At 44.5% G+C, this 15,305-nt stretch overlaps 1 protein-coding gene across 1 annotated transcript in view; it reads right to left on the bottom strand.

Moving 5' to 3' along the window:
- Positions 1-14,307, bottom strand: part of LOC121539854 (RAB6-interacting golgin-like) — a 41,997-nt gene extending 27,690 nt beyond the window's left edge. Inside the window, 2 exon segments of the mRNA XM_041848504.1 lie at positions 12,785-12,840; positions 14,197-14,307. Coding sequence (XP_041704438.1) covers positions 12,785-12,840; positions 14,197-14,307 — 167 coding nt within the window.
- Between the last annotated feature and the right edge of the window lie 998 nt (positions 14,308-15,305).

The following is a 15,305-nucleotide window of genomic DNA, read 5'->3' as shown; positions in this document are numbered from 1 at the left end:
AAGCGTCTGATAATGTGATGACTGGAAAGGTAACTATCCTGCGGACAACAACAGAGATGGCTCCTTCCTTTGTTGACGTGGTTACCAGAGTGGCGCGGTGCAGGACGTTGACTCATTTAAGTGTTTTAGTGGGTGTTTGTTGGGGTTTGTGTTTTTTTGCCTGGCCATTGAGAGCAGAGCAGATGGGGTTTAATATTTTCCGTGCGCCGTGTCCAGGACATTTACAGATGGCGTCAGGGTATGGTGCTGGTCTGAGGGGAGGCACTTTGAAGTGTTTGTGGTTTCGTCACATCTGCAGGCAAGATGTGTGGGGTTGGGGTTTCTGAGCTAGGAGCTGGGGAACTAGGGGGGTTGGGGGACATTTTGGAAAGAAAAGCAGGGGGCGGTATCAGGTTCCGTTGGTATTCATAATGTCATGTGACAATGAACAACATCCCTTAACTATTTCCCAGGCACTGACTGCCAGTGGTGGAGCCATTAAATTCAATTTTTCTCATTGAAAATGTGTGTGGTTTAAATGTTACATCTCATGCACATAGCCTAAGTAAAAAATGAGCGGTGTTGCGCAAAGCTTTCTTCTTCATTTTTCGATTCTCGTTTTTACTGCATCAGGAGGGTAACATACCCAGATGTTTCGGCTTTCGCCTTCTTCAGTGTGCAGGTTCAAATCTTACATTAAGAAACAGCATTTGTAGGAAACACAGGTGAGCACAGTCCAGGTGCTTCTAAGCAGGGTAATTGGTCCTCTGCCAATCAGGGATGGCCTCTCTTGTCTACCTGTATATGTGTTACAATCACAAGGACAAGGATATATAGAATTATAGAAGATGGGAGCGGGCACGAACGACAATTAGGGGGTAATATCATTCGTGATCCGTTCATGAATCCATTGTATTAGGTGTGTATTATGTGGGGCTAACTCGTTAATGATATGTAAAATATGGTATGGACAGTGTTCTTATTGACTATAAGAGTATACGTTTGGGCTATAGGAAGGAGGCGAAGTCTAATTCTTTGTTTAAACCAGACACAGACAGATACTGCACTGTGTGTTTTTACAGACAGTACAGCACTGTTATTGTCATCAAAAAAATCCTTGGAAGAAATCTTACAAAATTCACAAGAGTATAGGCCACACTTACTCAGACAGTTAGAAAATTGCTGGTTATCTGGGGGGGAAAAAAACCACGTTATGTTTTTTGCCTAATCCTCAACTAATCATAAATCCAATTAGTCAACAACAAAAATATGACTGAAAACATAATTGGTGCCTTACTGTAATCTTGTCATGGATAAACGTCATTGCAATTATGCATGGCAAAATGTTTGGTCTCTCTCACACTTTCTAAATATAGTGTCAAGAAAAACAATTTAAAAAAACATCACTGCGTCCACATTTAACTCCAGTTTCTTATCTGGGGTCTTCTAAAATCTAACCGCAGGGCTGGTGGGGCAGGAGTGGGGCGAAGCCTTGCCATGTGCCCCCTGCAGTACGTTAAACCGTGCTGTGCCCCCGTTAAATCTCAGACACGGTCGGTCGGTAGGCCCTGTGGGCTCTATTTTAACAAACCTAATGCAATGGGTAATTTTAGCACTGGCGGTAGCGCTATCGGTCCAGGGGTGTGACAGAAATATTTTAGCTATTTTCACTGCAGGAATTATGGGTGCAGTAGGTGGCGGTGGTGTGAAAGGGCTCATTTATTTGATGAATAAATACGTTGGAAACTTGACCCCTCACTGACCAATCAGAGCGTGCTCCATGGCTAAATATGTGTTGTGTATTTACGGTATTTTATGTGTTGCGTTGTCATCAGCTCCAATTCAAATGTTTGTCTGTTTTAGCTTAGTTTGTTAAATAGCCTACAGAAACAAAATAACAAAATGTAGGCCTATCCCATCTTTGCTAAATACACTGAACATATTTGTAGTCCACATTGTTCTAAGTAATTCCATGGCTTCATTATGGAAACACATTGTTAAACATAGCATTCACACTAGTGTAGGGGCTAGGCCTACTGTAAGTTGCATTATGGCTGAGCCATGGACATGCCAAACGTTGTCAATAAGCCAAGATTAAATTCACTATTGATAAAGCCTAAAAAGAGAGTGAATAATTCAAATCAAATTCTAATCAAAACTTGTTTTAAATAGTCTAAATACAGTTAGACCTACATGCACAATAATTGCTCCCCGTGGACATATAGCCTAATATTAAGGCAAAGCAGACAATTGAAGGTCTTATGAAAATCCAAATGGCTCCTAAATTCCATTGCATGCGAGCTGGACATTCTCATCATAAAGCCAGGACGGTGAATCATTCAAATAAGTTTGGGTTTTAATCAAATTAAACGAAAAACAAGCATTGTTTTTTTTTAAAGAAAAAAAAAAAATGTTCTAAAGAGCTTGGGGTCAGAAGCATGATATCATAAAATGGACAGGGTAAAAAGACAACGGATTGCTAGCCTAGGTTAAGGGTAGCCTATGGCAGGCTTGAAAAGGAAAACAAGCAATTGTTAGAGGAAAATAAGTTCTAAATACAAGGGTCACCAGCATCTTTTCATCTCTCGTTTCATGATGGGCATATGGACATGTAGCCTACATGGAGGGGTTTTTACACACGTCCAAACGGGGAGCTGGCTAAAGTAATGTAGGCCTACAATACATCGATAAAAAGGGGATGTTTGCTCACTGTTCTGCTGCTGCCAAACTTGATCTTTTAATAAAGCTTTGGTGATTAAGATTTATTTCAAAGCAGTCTCACGAGCACATCTCCTCTCTTGTTCCATGAGCATAAGGGCACTGTGCATCACGGCTGGATAGGTTGTGCTTCCGCTCACAAAATCCATGCAATTATCAAGCGGATTACCACTAAAGGCGCCTGCATACTAGGTTTGGTTTGCTCCTAGCAGAACTCGGCTTGGCGAAGCGAACATCTGTGCCTCGCATACTTCCTTAAAAGACCTTATTTACTGTATGTCTCTCTTGAGACGCCCTAGCAACAACAAAGAGTCAGAATAGTCCGAAGATAAATCAAGAAATCTGTAATTAATTTTGACATTTTACCCGAGGACGTCTTACACAGTGGTGTAAAGTACTTAAGTAAAAATACTTTAAAGTACTACTTAAGTAGTTTTTTTGGGTATCTGTACTTTACTATTTATATTTTTGACAACTTTTACTTCACTACATTCCTAAAGAAAATTATGTACTTTTTACTCCATACATTTGCCCTGACACCCAAAAGTACTTTGAATGCTTAGCAGGACAGAAAATGGTCCAATTCACACACTTATCAAGAGAACATCCCTGGTCATCCCTACTGCCTCTGATCTGGTGGACTCACTAAACACAAATGCTTTGTTTTTAAATGTCACGTTCGTTGAAGGACGGGTCAGACCAAGGCGCAGCGTGATATACAGTGGGGAAAAAAAGTATTTAGTCAGCCACCAATTGTGCAAGTTCTCCCACTTAAAAAGATGAGAGAGGCCTGTAATTTTCATCATAGGTACACGTCAACTATGACAGACAAATTGAGAAAGAAAAATCCAGAAAATCACATTGTAGGATTTTTAATGAATTTATTTGCAAATTATGGTGGAAAATAAGTATTTGGTCACCTACAAACAAGCAAGATTTCTGGCTCTCACAGACCTGTAACTTCTTCTTTAAGAGGCTCCTCTGTCCTCCACTCGTTACCTGTATTAATGGCACATGTTTGAACTTGTTATCAGTATAAAAGACACCTGTCCACAACCTCAAACAGTCACACTCCAAACTCCACTATGGCCAAGACCAAAGAGCTGTCAAAGGACACCAGAAACAAAATTGTAGACCTGCACCAGGCTGGGAAGACTAATCTGCAATAGGTAAGCAGCTTGGTTTGAAGAAATCAACTGTGGGAGCAATTATTAGGAAATGGAAGACATACAAGACCACTGATAATCTCCCTCGATCTGGGGCTCCACGCAAGATCTCACCCCGTGGGGTCAAAATGATCACAAGAACGGTGAGCAAAAATCCCAGAACCACACGGGGGGACATAGTGAATGACCTGCAGAGAGCTGGGACCAAAGTAACAAAGCCTACCATCAGTAACACACTACGCCGCCAGGGACTAAAATCCTGCAGTGCCAGACGTGTCCCCCTGCTTAAGCCAGTACATGTCCAGGCCCGTCTGAAGTTTGCTAGAGTGCATTTGGATGATCCAGAAGAGGATTGGGAGAATGTCATATGGTCAGATGAAACCAAAATAGAACATTTTGGTCAAAACTCAACTCGTCGTGTTTGGAGGACAAGGAATGCTGAGTTGCATCCAAAGAACACCATACCTACTGTGAAGCATGGGGGTGGACACATCATGCTTTGGGGCTGTTTTTCTGCAAAGGGACCAGGACGACTGATCCGTGTAAATGAAAGAATGAATGGGGCCATGTATCATGAGATTTTGAGTGAAAACCTCCTTCCATCAGCAAGGGCATTGAAGATGAAACGTAGCTGGGTCTTTCAGCATGACAATGATCCCAAACACACCGCCCGGGCAACGAAGGAGTGGCTTTGTAAGAAGCATTTCAAGGTCCTGGAGTGGCCTAGCCAGTCTCCAGATCTCAACCCCCATAGAAAATCTTTGGAGGAGTTGAAAGTCTGTGTTGCCCAGCGACAGCCCCAAAACATCACTGCTCTAGAGGAGATCTGCATGGAGGAATGGGCCAAAATACCAGCAACAGTGTGTGAAAACCTTGTGAAGACTTACAGAAAACGTTTGACCTGTGTCATTGCCAACAAAGGGTATATAGCAAAGTATTGAGAAACTTTTGTTATTGACCAAATACTTATTTTCCACCATAATTTGCAAATACATTCATAAAAAATCCTACAATGTGATTTTCTGGAATTTTTTTCCTAATTTTGTCTGTCATAGTTGACATGTACCTATGATGAAAATTACAGGCCTCTCTTATATTTTTAAGTGGGAGAACTTGCACAATTGGTGGCTGACTAAATACTTTTTTTCCCCACTGTACGTACATGTTTATTTACACTGAATAAACACAACGACAAAACAACAAACTAAACAAAACCTTACACGGAACAAGATCCCACACCCCACTAGTGCCAATAGGCTGCCTAAGTATGATCCCCAATCAGAGACAACGAGCGACAGCTGCCTCTGATTGGGAACCACACCGGCCAACATAGATCTACACATAATAGATCAAAGCATAGAAAACACCACAAAGAATATACACACCCTGACTCAACATATACGAGTCCCCTGAGTCAGGGCGTGACATTAAATTATGTATGTCTGAGTGTTGGAGTGTGACCCTGGCTATCCGTAAATAAAATAAAACTAGACAAATGTGCCCCTGGTTTGCTTAATTTAAGGAATTTTAAATGATTTGTACTTTTACTTTTACTTTTGATACTTAAGTATATTTAAAACCAAATACTTTGACTTTTACTCAAGTAATATTTTACTAGGTGACTTTCACTTTTACTTGAGTCAATTTCTATTAAGGTTATTAAGGTTATTATTACTTTTACTATGAGAATTGAGTACTTTTTCCACCACTGGTCTTAAATCTAACTAAGATGTTTGGTACAGTATTTCTCAAGTCTTTTTCATGAAAACTAGGCATCGCTAGTAGAATTCCGTCCATAGTTCCCACTCTTACTAGGAGTAGTACTGTTGACCAATCACCGACGAAGGGGTGTCGACTTCGGCTACCGAACTTCAACTTGCCTAAAGAAAAAAAATTGTGTGCGGGAACAGCCGGAAAGAAACCTTGCCGAACACCAAAACAAACAAAAAACTTCATAACATTTCGCCATAACATATGTGTGAACTGTTTCGACTGGGAAGCATGCGACAGGCTTAAGACACCAGAGCACCAGTTTTTACATGCTGAAATTGCAAACAAATGTTCACTTGGTATGGCAGCAGGTAGCCTAGCAGTTAGAGTGTTGGGCCAGTAACCGAAAGGTTGCTAGATTGAATCCCCGAGCTGACAAGGTGAAAAATCTGTCAATGTGCCTTTGAGGAAGGCACTTAACCCTAATTGCTCCAGGGTTGCCATTGATAATGGCAGACCCTGGCCGTGACCCCAATCTCAGGGGGAGTTGGTATATGCAAAAAAACACATTTACAAATCACACATGCGTATAATACACACTTGTACATGTGTGAAATAGGACAAATATAAGCACCCATCAAATTATTATAATGCGCCAGCCGAAAATAGAGCCCTGTGTCTCCGTCTGTCTGCTCGTCTCTGGACTCTAAAGCTGTAAAGCCGCCTACCACCAAAGCAAAGCAGAGTGTATTTAGAATTAGGCCCACACCGTGGGGACAGCAGTTTAATCATGAGTTTATGCAGCAGGGTTTCGCCATGCCCATAGTCGACGTGCCACAACTATTTTCACATTTCATTAACAGGCCCTGCCAAGTTGGCGGTGCGGTGGTGGTGGGGCTGGGTTTGGTGGGGAATTAATTGTACTACTTTATTTTCCACACACCATACTATTCCTCCTCTGAGTCCCGCCATGACATGTCCCTCCCTGCCCTGGCCCAGACTGCTGCACTAGCTGCCATTTATAACCATTATTAATGTCATATTACACAGCTTAGTTCATAAAATCCCTCAACTTGCTTCAAATTAGTAGGATTGCTGTTTCCCGTGCATTTTAGATTTTATTGGGATCCCCATTAGCTGACGCCTATGGCGACAGCTAGTCTTCCTGGGGTCCGACACATAACAAAAAATATATTACAGACAAAAATACTTTACAATTGACATACATTTTAAAACATTAACATAGATATTAAAGACTTACACGCATACATAAATTACTACATATACATACTGTATGCCTTTACTAGATTAACTAGGTCAGATAGGCGTTGTGTTGTGAGGTGTTGTTTTTTTAAAGACAATTTTGCTGTTTGCTTGAGTAATTTGAGATGGAAGGGAGTTTTATGTGATCATGGTTCTATACAATAATGTGCGTTGCCTTGAATTAATTTTGTATTTGGGGACTGTGAAGAGACCCCTGGTGGTATGCCTGGGTGGGTAAGTATGTCTGTCAGAGATATATGTAGGTTGATTATCAAAACAAATCAAATCAAATTGTATTTGTCACATGCGCTGAATACAACAGGTGTAGACCTTACAGTGAAATGTTGACTTACAAGCCCTTAACCAACAATGCAGTTTTAAGAAAAATAAGTGTTAAGTAAAAAATGGATAAGTAAAAATTAAAAAAGAAGAACAATTGAAAAATAACTAATAATTAAAGAGCAGCCGTAAAATAACAGTAGTGAGGCTATATACAGGGGGTACCGGTACAGAGTCAATGTGCGGGGGCACAGGTTAGTCGAGGTAATATGTACATGTGGGTAGAGGTAAAGTGACTATGCATAGATAATAAACAGAGAATAGCAGCAGTGTAAAAAGAGGGGGTGGGGGTGGGAGGGACAATGCAAATAGTCCGGGTAGCCATTTGATTAGCTGTTCAGGAGTATTATGGCTTGGGGGTAGAAACTGTTAAGAAGCCTTTTGGACCTAGACTTGGCACTCCGGTACCGCTTGCCATGTGGTAGCAGAGAGAACAGTCCATGACTAGGGTGGCTGGAGGGATAGCCACCCTTTGCCTTGATGACAGCTTTGCACACTCTTGGCATTCTCTCAACCAGCTTCATGAGGTAGTCACCTGGAATGCATTTAAATTAACAGGTGTGCCTTCTTAAAAGTTAATTTGTGGAATTTATTTCCTTCTTAATGTGTTTGAGCCAATCAGTTGTTTTGTGACAAGGTAGGGGGGGAATACAGAAGATAGCCCTATTTGGTAAAAGACCAAGACCATATTATGGCAAGAACAGCTCAAATAAGCAAAGAGAAACGACAGTCCATCATTACTTTAAGACATGAAGGTCAGTCAATACGGAACATTGAAAGTTTATTCAAGTGCGGTCGCAAAAACCATCAAGCGCTATGCATGAGGACCGCCACAGGAATGGAAGACCCAGAGTTACCTCTGCTGCAGAGGACAAGTTCATTAGAGTTACCAGCCTCATAAATTGCAGCCCAAATAAATGCTTCATAGAGTTCAAGTAACAGACACATCTCAACATCAACTGTTCAGAGAGGACTGTGTGAATCAGGCCTTCATGGTCGAATTGCTGTAAAGAAACCACTACTAAAGGACACCAATAAGAAGAAGAGACCTGCTTGGGCCAAGTAACATGAGCAATGGACATTAGACCGTTGGAAATTTGTCCTTTGGTCTGGACTCCAAATTGGAGATTTTTGATTCCAACCGCCGTGTCTTTGTGAGACGCAGTGTGGGTGAACGGATTATCTCCGCATGTGTAGTTCCCACCGTAAAGCATGGAGGAGGAGGTGTTATGGTGTGGGGGTGCTTTGCTGGTGACACTGTCTGTGATTTATATAGAATTCAAGGCACACTTAACCAGCATGGCTACCACAGAATTCTGGGCTTAGTGGGACTATCATTTGTTTTTCAACAAGACAATGACCCAACACACCTCCAGGCTGTGTAAGGGCTATTTTACCAAGAAGGAGAGTGATGGAGTGCTGCATCAGATGACCTGGCCTCCACAATCCCCCGACCTCAACCCAATTGAGATGGTTTGGGAAGAGTCGGATGGCAGAGTGAAGGAAAAGCAGACAACAAGTGCTCAGCATATGTAGGAACTCCTTCAAGACTGTTGGAAAAGCATTCCAGGTGAATCTGGTTGAGAGAATGCCAAGAGTGTGCAAAGCTGTCATCAAGGCAAAGGGTGGCTATTTGAAGAATCTCAAATATAAAGTATATTTTGATTTGTTTAACACTTTTTTGGTTACTACATGATTCCATATGTGTTATTTCATAGTTTTGATGTCTTCACTATTATTCTACAATGTAAAAAATATAAAAAATAAAGAAAAACCTTTGAATGAGTAGGTGTGTCCAAACTTTTGACTGGTAGTGTATATATATATTATACAGACAATATGGAATTTTCAGCACAATAAGTTGCGGTTTGAACCTGTCATACAGAGTGATGGGTTAGCAGAGGCTTTCACACCACTGTGCTGCTGCAGCCTCGGACCATTGGGCCTGCCTGTGGTATCCAAGGTCACCACTTACGTAGTTCCAAGCAAGTTCAAGAAATTCTTTGTACGTTTTTTTTTTTTTTTTTTTTAGATGGTGGAGAAGTCATGCATCACACCACAAATTGTGTGATGATGATTACGAGTATGAAATTGCGAGGTATGAGAGGGAAATATTTGTTTGACCTCTACACAAAATTGTAACAATTAAATATTGCTCAACAAGTTACAATCATGGACATGACACAGAAGAAATATCACCCGAATATCACAATACTCTACCACATTTTCCAAAGGACACCAATTACTCAAGAACTTACTATGCCTTTTCCCTGAAGCCTAAATGAGGAGCACATTGTTATTAGCTTTGACAAAAAAAATTCGCCCATGTGAATCCAATAAATTCCCCTCACATCTTAACCACTGGGGTGTTTCAATGTTCCCCTTGTATACAAGGCTAGGAACACGCCTGAACAATGTCCCCCCTCTGCCATAAACCCCTTTAGTGTGGTCTTAAAAGCTCACATCCTGTTTTCCACACAGTCAAAACCATCTCCAAAATACCTCCTCAAGCTTAAGGAGCTCTGAGAGACTCCAAGAAGAAAACAAGAGAAAAACACAAGATGCTTACAGACACTTTCGCCCTGTGTGGGATTGGAGTTGAGGGAGGAGAGGGTATATAATGAACGGCTGAGAAATCTTTTGGCTGTGGCCCTCCTCTGAGTCCTCTCCAACCAGACACCCACTCGCACCTCAAACTAATGTTCCTTGTGTTTCTTTCTTTCTTTCTTTCCTTTTGGTCTTTGGACCCTCTCCTTTCCCCTTCTCCCCCACACCCCCAATGCACACACACCCTAAATAAAATGGAATAATAAACTGTTGGCATCAAACCGCAACTTGTTATGATGGCTGAACCCCACTGGCAGAAATGAGTTCTGCCTCCCAAGATCAAGAGACAGGAAATACCTGCAGTTAAAGGCTGTCTTTTTAACTCCCCTGAGATTTAATAGAACAGCTAATGGCTCCAGCGCAGGGTCGTGTTTCTGTGCACCCTTACTTGCATAAATATAGCATCACACACACACACACACACACACACACACACACACACTGGACGGCTCCCCGGAACCGTTGTCTAAACACACATGCGCTGTTCACACACACACACACACTCCAAAACATGGCCTTGCCTGGCACCCCTGGCTCTGACTCATGTTGGAAAAAAATATTTAATCATGGGAGTAAATTGGTTGGGTGGAAAAATGATTCGTCGGGGCATAATGTGCATGTGCGAGCCATTTTGACTCATTATGCTGTGATCTGAAAGGTTATGGAATTGAAACCAGCATGAGGGATGGGGCTTTCAGGGGCAGAGAACCAAATAACTACGGCCTACAATGTTTCACCAACAACACACTAGCAGAATAATACATGGGGATTGGCTTTCCTCTCTCTCTCTCTCTCTCTCTCTCTGCTTCCCTTCATTTTAATCTAATTGGGTGGCTCCACTGTTAAACTTCACTCGGTGTAATTAAATGAGGTGTTTGTTATGCCAAATTAGAGTGAATTAATGCATACACTTGTACATGTATAATTTTCCCCTCCACCGTTGCCACTGCTGTCGGCATCCAACTGTGATAAGAGGGACGAATGGAAATGTGCATTTAGTTTTTACTACACACATTTACATGCACACACACGCACAGCTCACATACAGTGCCTTCGGAAAGTATTCAGACCTCTTCTAAAATTGATTAAATTGTTTTTTTTCCCTCATCCATCTACACACAATACCCCATAATGACAAAGCAAAAACCGTTTTTTAGAAATTAGCAAATTATATCACATTTACATAAGTATTCAGACCCTTTACTCAGTACTTTGTTGAAGCACCTATAGCAGCGATTACAGCCTCAAGTCTTTTTGGGTATGACGCTGCAAGCTTGGCACACCTGTATTAGGGTAGTTTCTCCCATTCTTCTCTGCAGATCCTCTCAAGCTCTGTCAGGTTGGATGGGGAGCGTCGCTGCACAGCTATTTTCAGGTCTCTCCAGAGATGTTAGATCGGGTTCAAGTCCGGGATCTGGCTGGGCCACTCAAGGACATTCAAAGACTAGTCCCGAAGCCACTCCTGCGTTGTCTGAGGTCCTGAGCGCTCTGGAGCAGGTTTTCATCAAGGATCTTTGTCCTTTGTTCCGTTCATCTTTCCCTTCATCCTGATTAGTCTCCCAGTCCCTGCCACTGAAAAACATCCCCACAGCATGATGCTGCCACCACCATTCTTCACCATAGGGATGGTGCCAGGTTTCCTCCGGACGTGACGCTTGGCATTCAGGCCAAAGAGTTCAATCTTGGTTTCATCAGACCAGAGAATCTTGTTTCTCATGGTCTGAGAGTTTTTAGGTGCCTTTTGGCAAACTCCAAGTGGGCTGTCATTTGCCTTTTACTGAAGAGTGGTTTCCGTCTGGCCACTCTACCATACAGACCTGATTGGTGGAGTGCTGCAGAGATGGTTGTCCTTCTGGAAGGTTCTCCCATCTCCACAAGGAACTCTAGAGCTCTGTCAGAATGACCATCGGGTTCTTGGTCGCCTCCCTGACCAAGGCCCTTCTCCCCCGATTGCTCAGTTTGGCCGGGCGGCCAGCTCTAGGAAGTCTTGGTGGTTCCAAACGTCCATTTAAGAATGATGGAGGCCACTGTGTTCTTGGGGACCTTCAATGCTGCATACATTTTTTGGTACCCTTCCCCAGATCTGTGCCTCGACACAATTCTGTCTCGGAGCTCTATGGACAATTCCTTCAACCTCATGGCTTGGTTGTTGCTCTGACATGCACTGTCAACTGTGGGACCTTATATAGACAGATGTGTGCCTTTCCAAATCATGTCCAATCAATTGAATTTACCACAGGTGGACTCCAAGTCGTAGAAACATCTCAAGGATCAATGGAAACAGGATGCTCCTGAGCATTCTTAATGTTTTTTTTTTTTTAAGATTCTAAAAACCTGTTTTCGCTTTTTCATTATGGGGTATTGTGTCTAGATTGCTGATGATTTTTATTTATTTTAATCAATTTTAGAAAAAGGCTGTATCGTAAAAAAATGTGGAAAGTCAAGGGGTCTAAATACTTTCTGAAGGCACTGTACAACCACAGCAACTAGTGATGTTTCTTTATAAAAATAAGATGCTTTAACTGAGAAAACAGAGCAGGGCAAATGCAGATATGACGGAGACATATGGACGGCTGCTGTATTTACCAGTTGATTAGGTACACCCATTTAATACCTAGTCGGACCCCCCTTTGCCTGTTTGTGGCCCGCCTGTTAGCTTGCAAGATTCTTGCCATTCTCCTTCGACTTCTCATTAATGAGCTGTTTTCGCACACAAGACTGCCGCTGACTGGATGTTTTTAGTTTGTCTAACCATTCTCAGTAAACCCTAGACACTGTCATGCATGAAAAGCTCAGGTGTGATGGTGATTTGAAGGAGTCAGGAGCAGGAGGGTATATCACAGAATAACAGGAAAACAGGGAAATCCTGCAACAGGGAGGGATCGAGGATATCCCTCACTGGGACACAGCACCGCTCCTCCAGAAAGTACCCCTCCCAATCGACGAGGTACTGAATGCCCCCCACCCGACGCCTCGAATCCAGGATGGAACGGACGGAGTACGCCGGGGCCCCCTCGAAGTCCAGAGGGGGCGTAGGGACCTCCCGCACCCCAGACTCCTGGAGCGGACCAGCCACCACCGGCCTGAGGAGAGACACATGGAACGAGGGGTTAATATGGTAATCTGGAGGGAGTAATAACCTATAGGTAACCTCGTTGATTCTCCTCAGGACATTGAACGGCCCCATAAACCGCGGGCTCAGCTTCCAGCAGTGCAGGCGGAGGGGCAGATTCAGGGTCGGGAGCCAGACCCGATCACCCGGTACAAAGACCAGGGCCTCACTGTGGTGGCGGTCAGCGTTGGCCTTCTGGAGACGCATGGCGCGTTGGAGGTGGACGTGAGCAGCGTTCCACGTCTCCTCTGCGCGCCAAAACCAGTCATCCACCGCAGGAGCCTCGGTCTGGCTCTGATGCCACGGTGCCAGAACTGGCTGATATCGTAAAACACATTGAAATGGCGTTAGGTTAGTGGAGGAGTGGCGGAGAGAGTTCTGGGCATTTTCGGGCCATGGCAAGAACACCGACCACTTCCCTGGCCGGTCCTGGCAGTAGGACCGCAGGAACCTACCCACATCCTGATTCACCCGTTCCACCTGCCCATTAGATTCGGGGTGAAACCCAGAGGTCAGGCTGACCAAGACCCCCAGACGTTCCACGAACGCCTTCCAGACCCTGGATGTGAACTGGGGACCCCGGACAGACATTATGTCCTCTGGCACCCCGTAGTGCCGGAAGACGTGTGTAAACAGGGCCTTCGCAGTCTGCAGGGCCGTGGGGAGACCAGGCAGAGGAAGGAGGCAGCAGGCTTTGGAAAAGCGGTCCACAACGACCAGGATGGTGGTGTTACCTTGAGAGAGGGGAAGATCAGTAAGGAAGTCAATACACAAGTGTGACCATGGCCGTTGTGGAACTGGTAAGGGCTGTAACTTACCCGCTGGGAGGTTCCTAGGTGCCTTACTCTGTGCGCACACCGAGCAGGAGGAGACATACACCCTCACGTCCTTAGCCAAGGTAGGCCACCTGTACTTTCTGGTCAGGCAGCGAACTTTACGACTGATACTCCAGAGGAGGGGGACGTGTGTGCCCAATAGATCAGATGGTCACGGACAAGAGACGGCACGTACTGCAGCCCAGCTGGACACTGAGGTGGAGATGGCTCTGTGCGTAACGCCCTCTCTATGTCTGCGTCCATCGCCCATACTACCGGCGCCACAATACAGCCGTGACAGTGCTTCTGCCTTCACGTTCTTCGTACCCGGAATGTATGATAGAATAAAATCAAACCGGGTGAAGAATAGGGCCCACCTGGCCTGGCGAGGGTTCAGCCTCCTCGCTGCCTGGATGTACTCCAGGTTACGGTGGTCCATCCAGATGAGGAAAGGGTGTTTCACCCCCTCGAGCCAGTGCCACCACACGGTCAGGGCTCGGAACACAGCCAACAGTTGCTGATCACCAATGTCATAGTTCTGCTCCGCCGGGCTGAGCTTCTTGGAGAAGAAGTCACAGGGGCGAAGCTTGAGTGGCATGCCCGAGCGTTGAGATAGGACAGCGCCTATCCCTACCTCGGACGCATCCATCTCCACTACGAACGGTAGTGATGGATCGGGATGGGCCAGTACCGGGGGCTGAGGTGAACAGAACCCTCAGGTTACTGAAGGCCCTGTCAGCCTCAGCAGAACTGCGTAGCCGGGACGGCCCACCCTTCAGAGATGTGATGGGAGCTGCGACTTTGCCAAAGCCCTGGATAAACCTCCGATAGTAGTTGGCAAAGCCAATAAAGCACTGCACCTCCTTAACCGTGGTTGGAGTAGGCCAATTACGCACGGCTGAAATGCGATTTCCCTCCATCTCCACACCTGAGGTGGTAATGCGGTATCCGAGGAAGGAGACGTACTGTTGGAAAAACAGACACTTTTCTGCCTTGGCATAAAGGTCATGTTCCAACAGTCGGGCCAGCACTTTGCGAACCAGGGACACATGCTCGGCACGCGTAGCGGAATACACCAGAATGTCATCGATGTAGACCACTACACCGCGATCAAGCATGTCCCGTAACACCTCGTTCACAAAGGACTGGAAGACTGATGGAGCATTCATCAAACTGTATGGCATCACCAGGTATTCGTAATGCCCCGTGGTTGTGCTGAATGCTGTCTTCCACTCGTCCCCCTCTCGGACACGCACCAGGTTATACGCAAATTTTGTGAAGAAGCGCACCCCATGCATTGACTCGATCACAGATGGAATGAGGGGTTTAGGATAACTATAACGTATAGTCCGCTTGTTCAGCACTCAGTAATCAATGCAAGGGTGCAGACCTGAGTCTTTCTTCTTCTTCACAAAAAAGAAACTCAAGGAGGCGGGCGAAGTGGGGGACGTATGAACCCCTGAAGCAGGGTCTCTGAGACGTATGTCTCACTCGCCTCTGTTTCAGCCTGCGACAGGGGAGACACATGACTCTGGAAGGCACAGCGGCTACATGGAGGTTTATCGCGCAATCCCCTGCCCGATGAGGTGGTAATTT

The sequence above is a fragment of the Coregonus clupeaformis genome, chromosome 26 (genome assembly GCF_020615455.1).
Source record: "Coregonus clupeaformis isolate EN_2021a chromosome 26, ASM2061545v1, whole genome shotgun sequence".
NCBI classification, from domain to species: Eukaryota; Metazoa; Chordata; class Actinopteri; order Salmoniformes; family Salmonidae; genus Coregonus; species Coregonus clupeaformis.
Note: the sequence above shows the minus strand (reverse complement) of the source record. Positions and strands in the feature narration are given on the sequence as shown.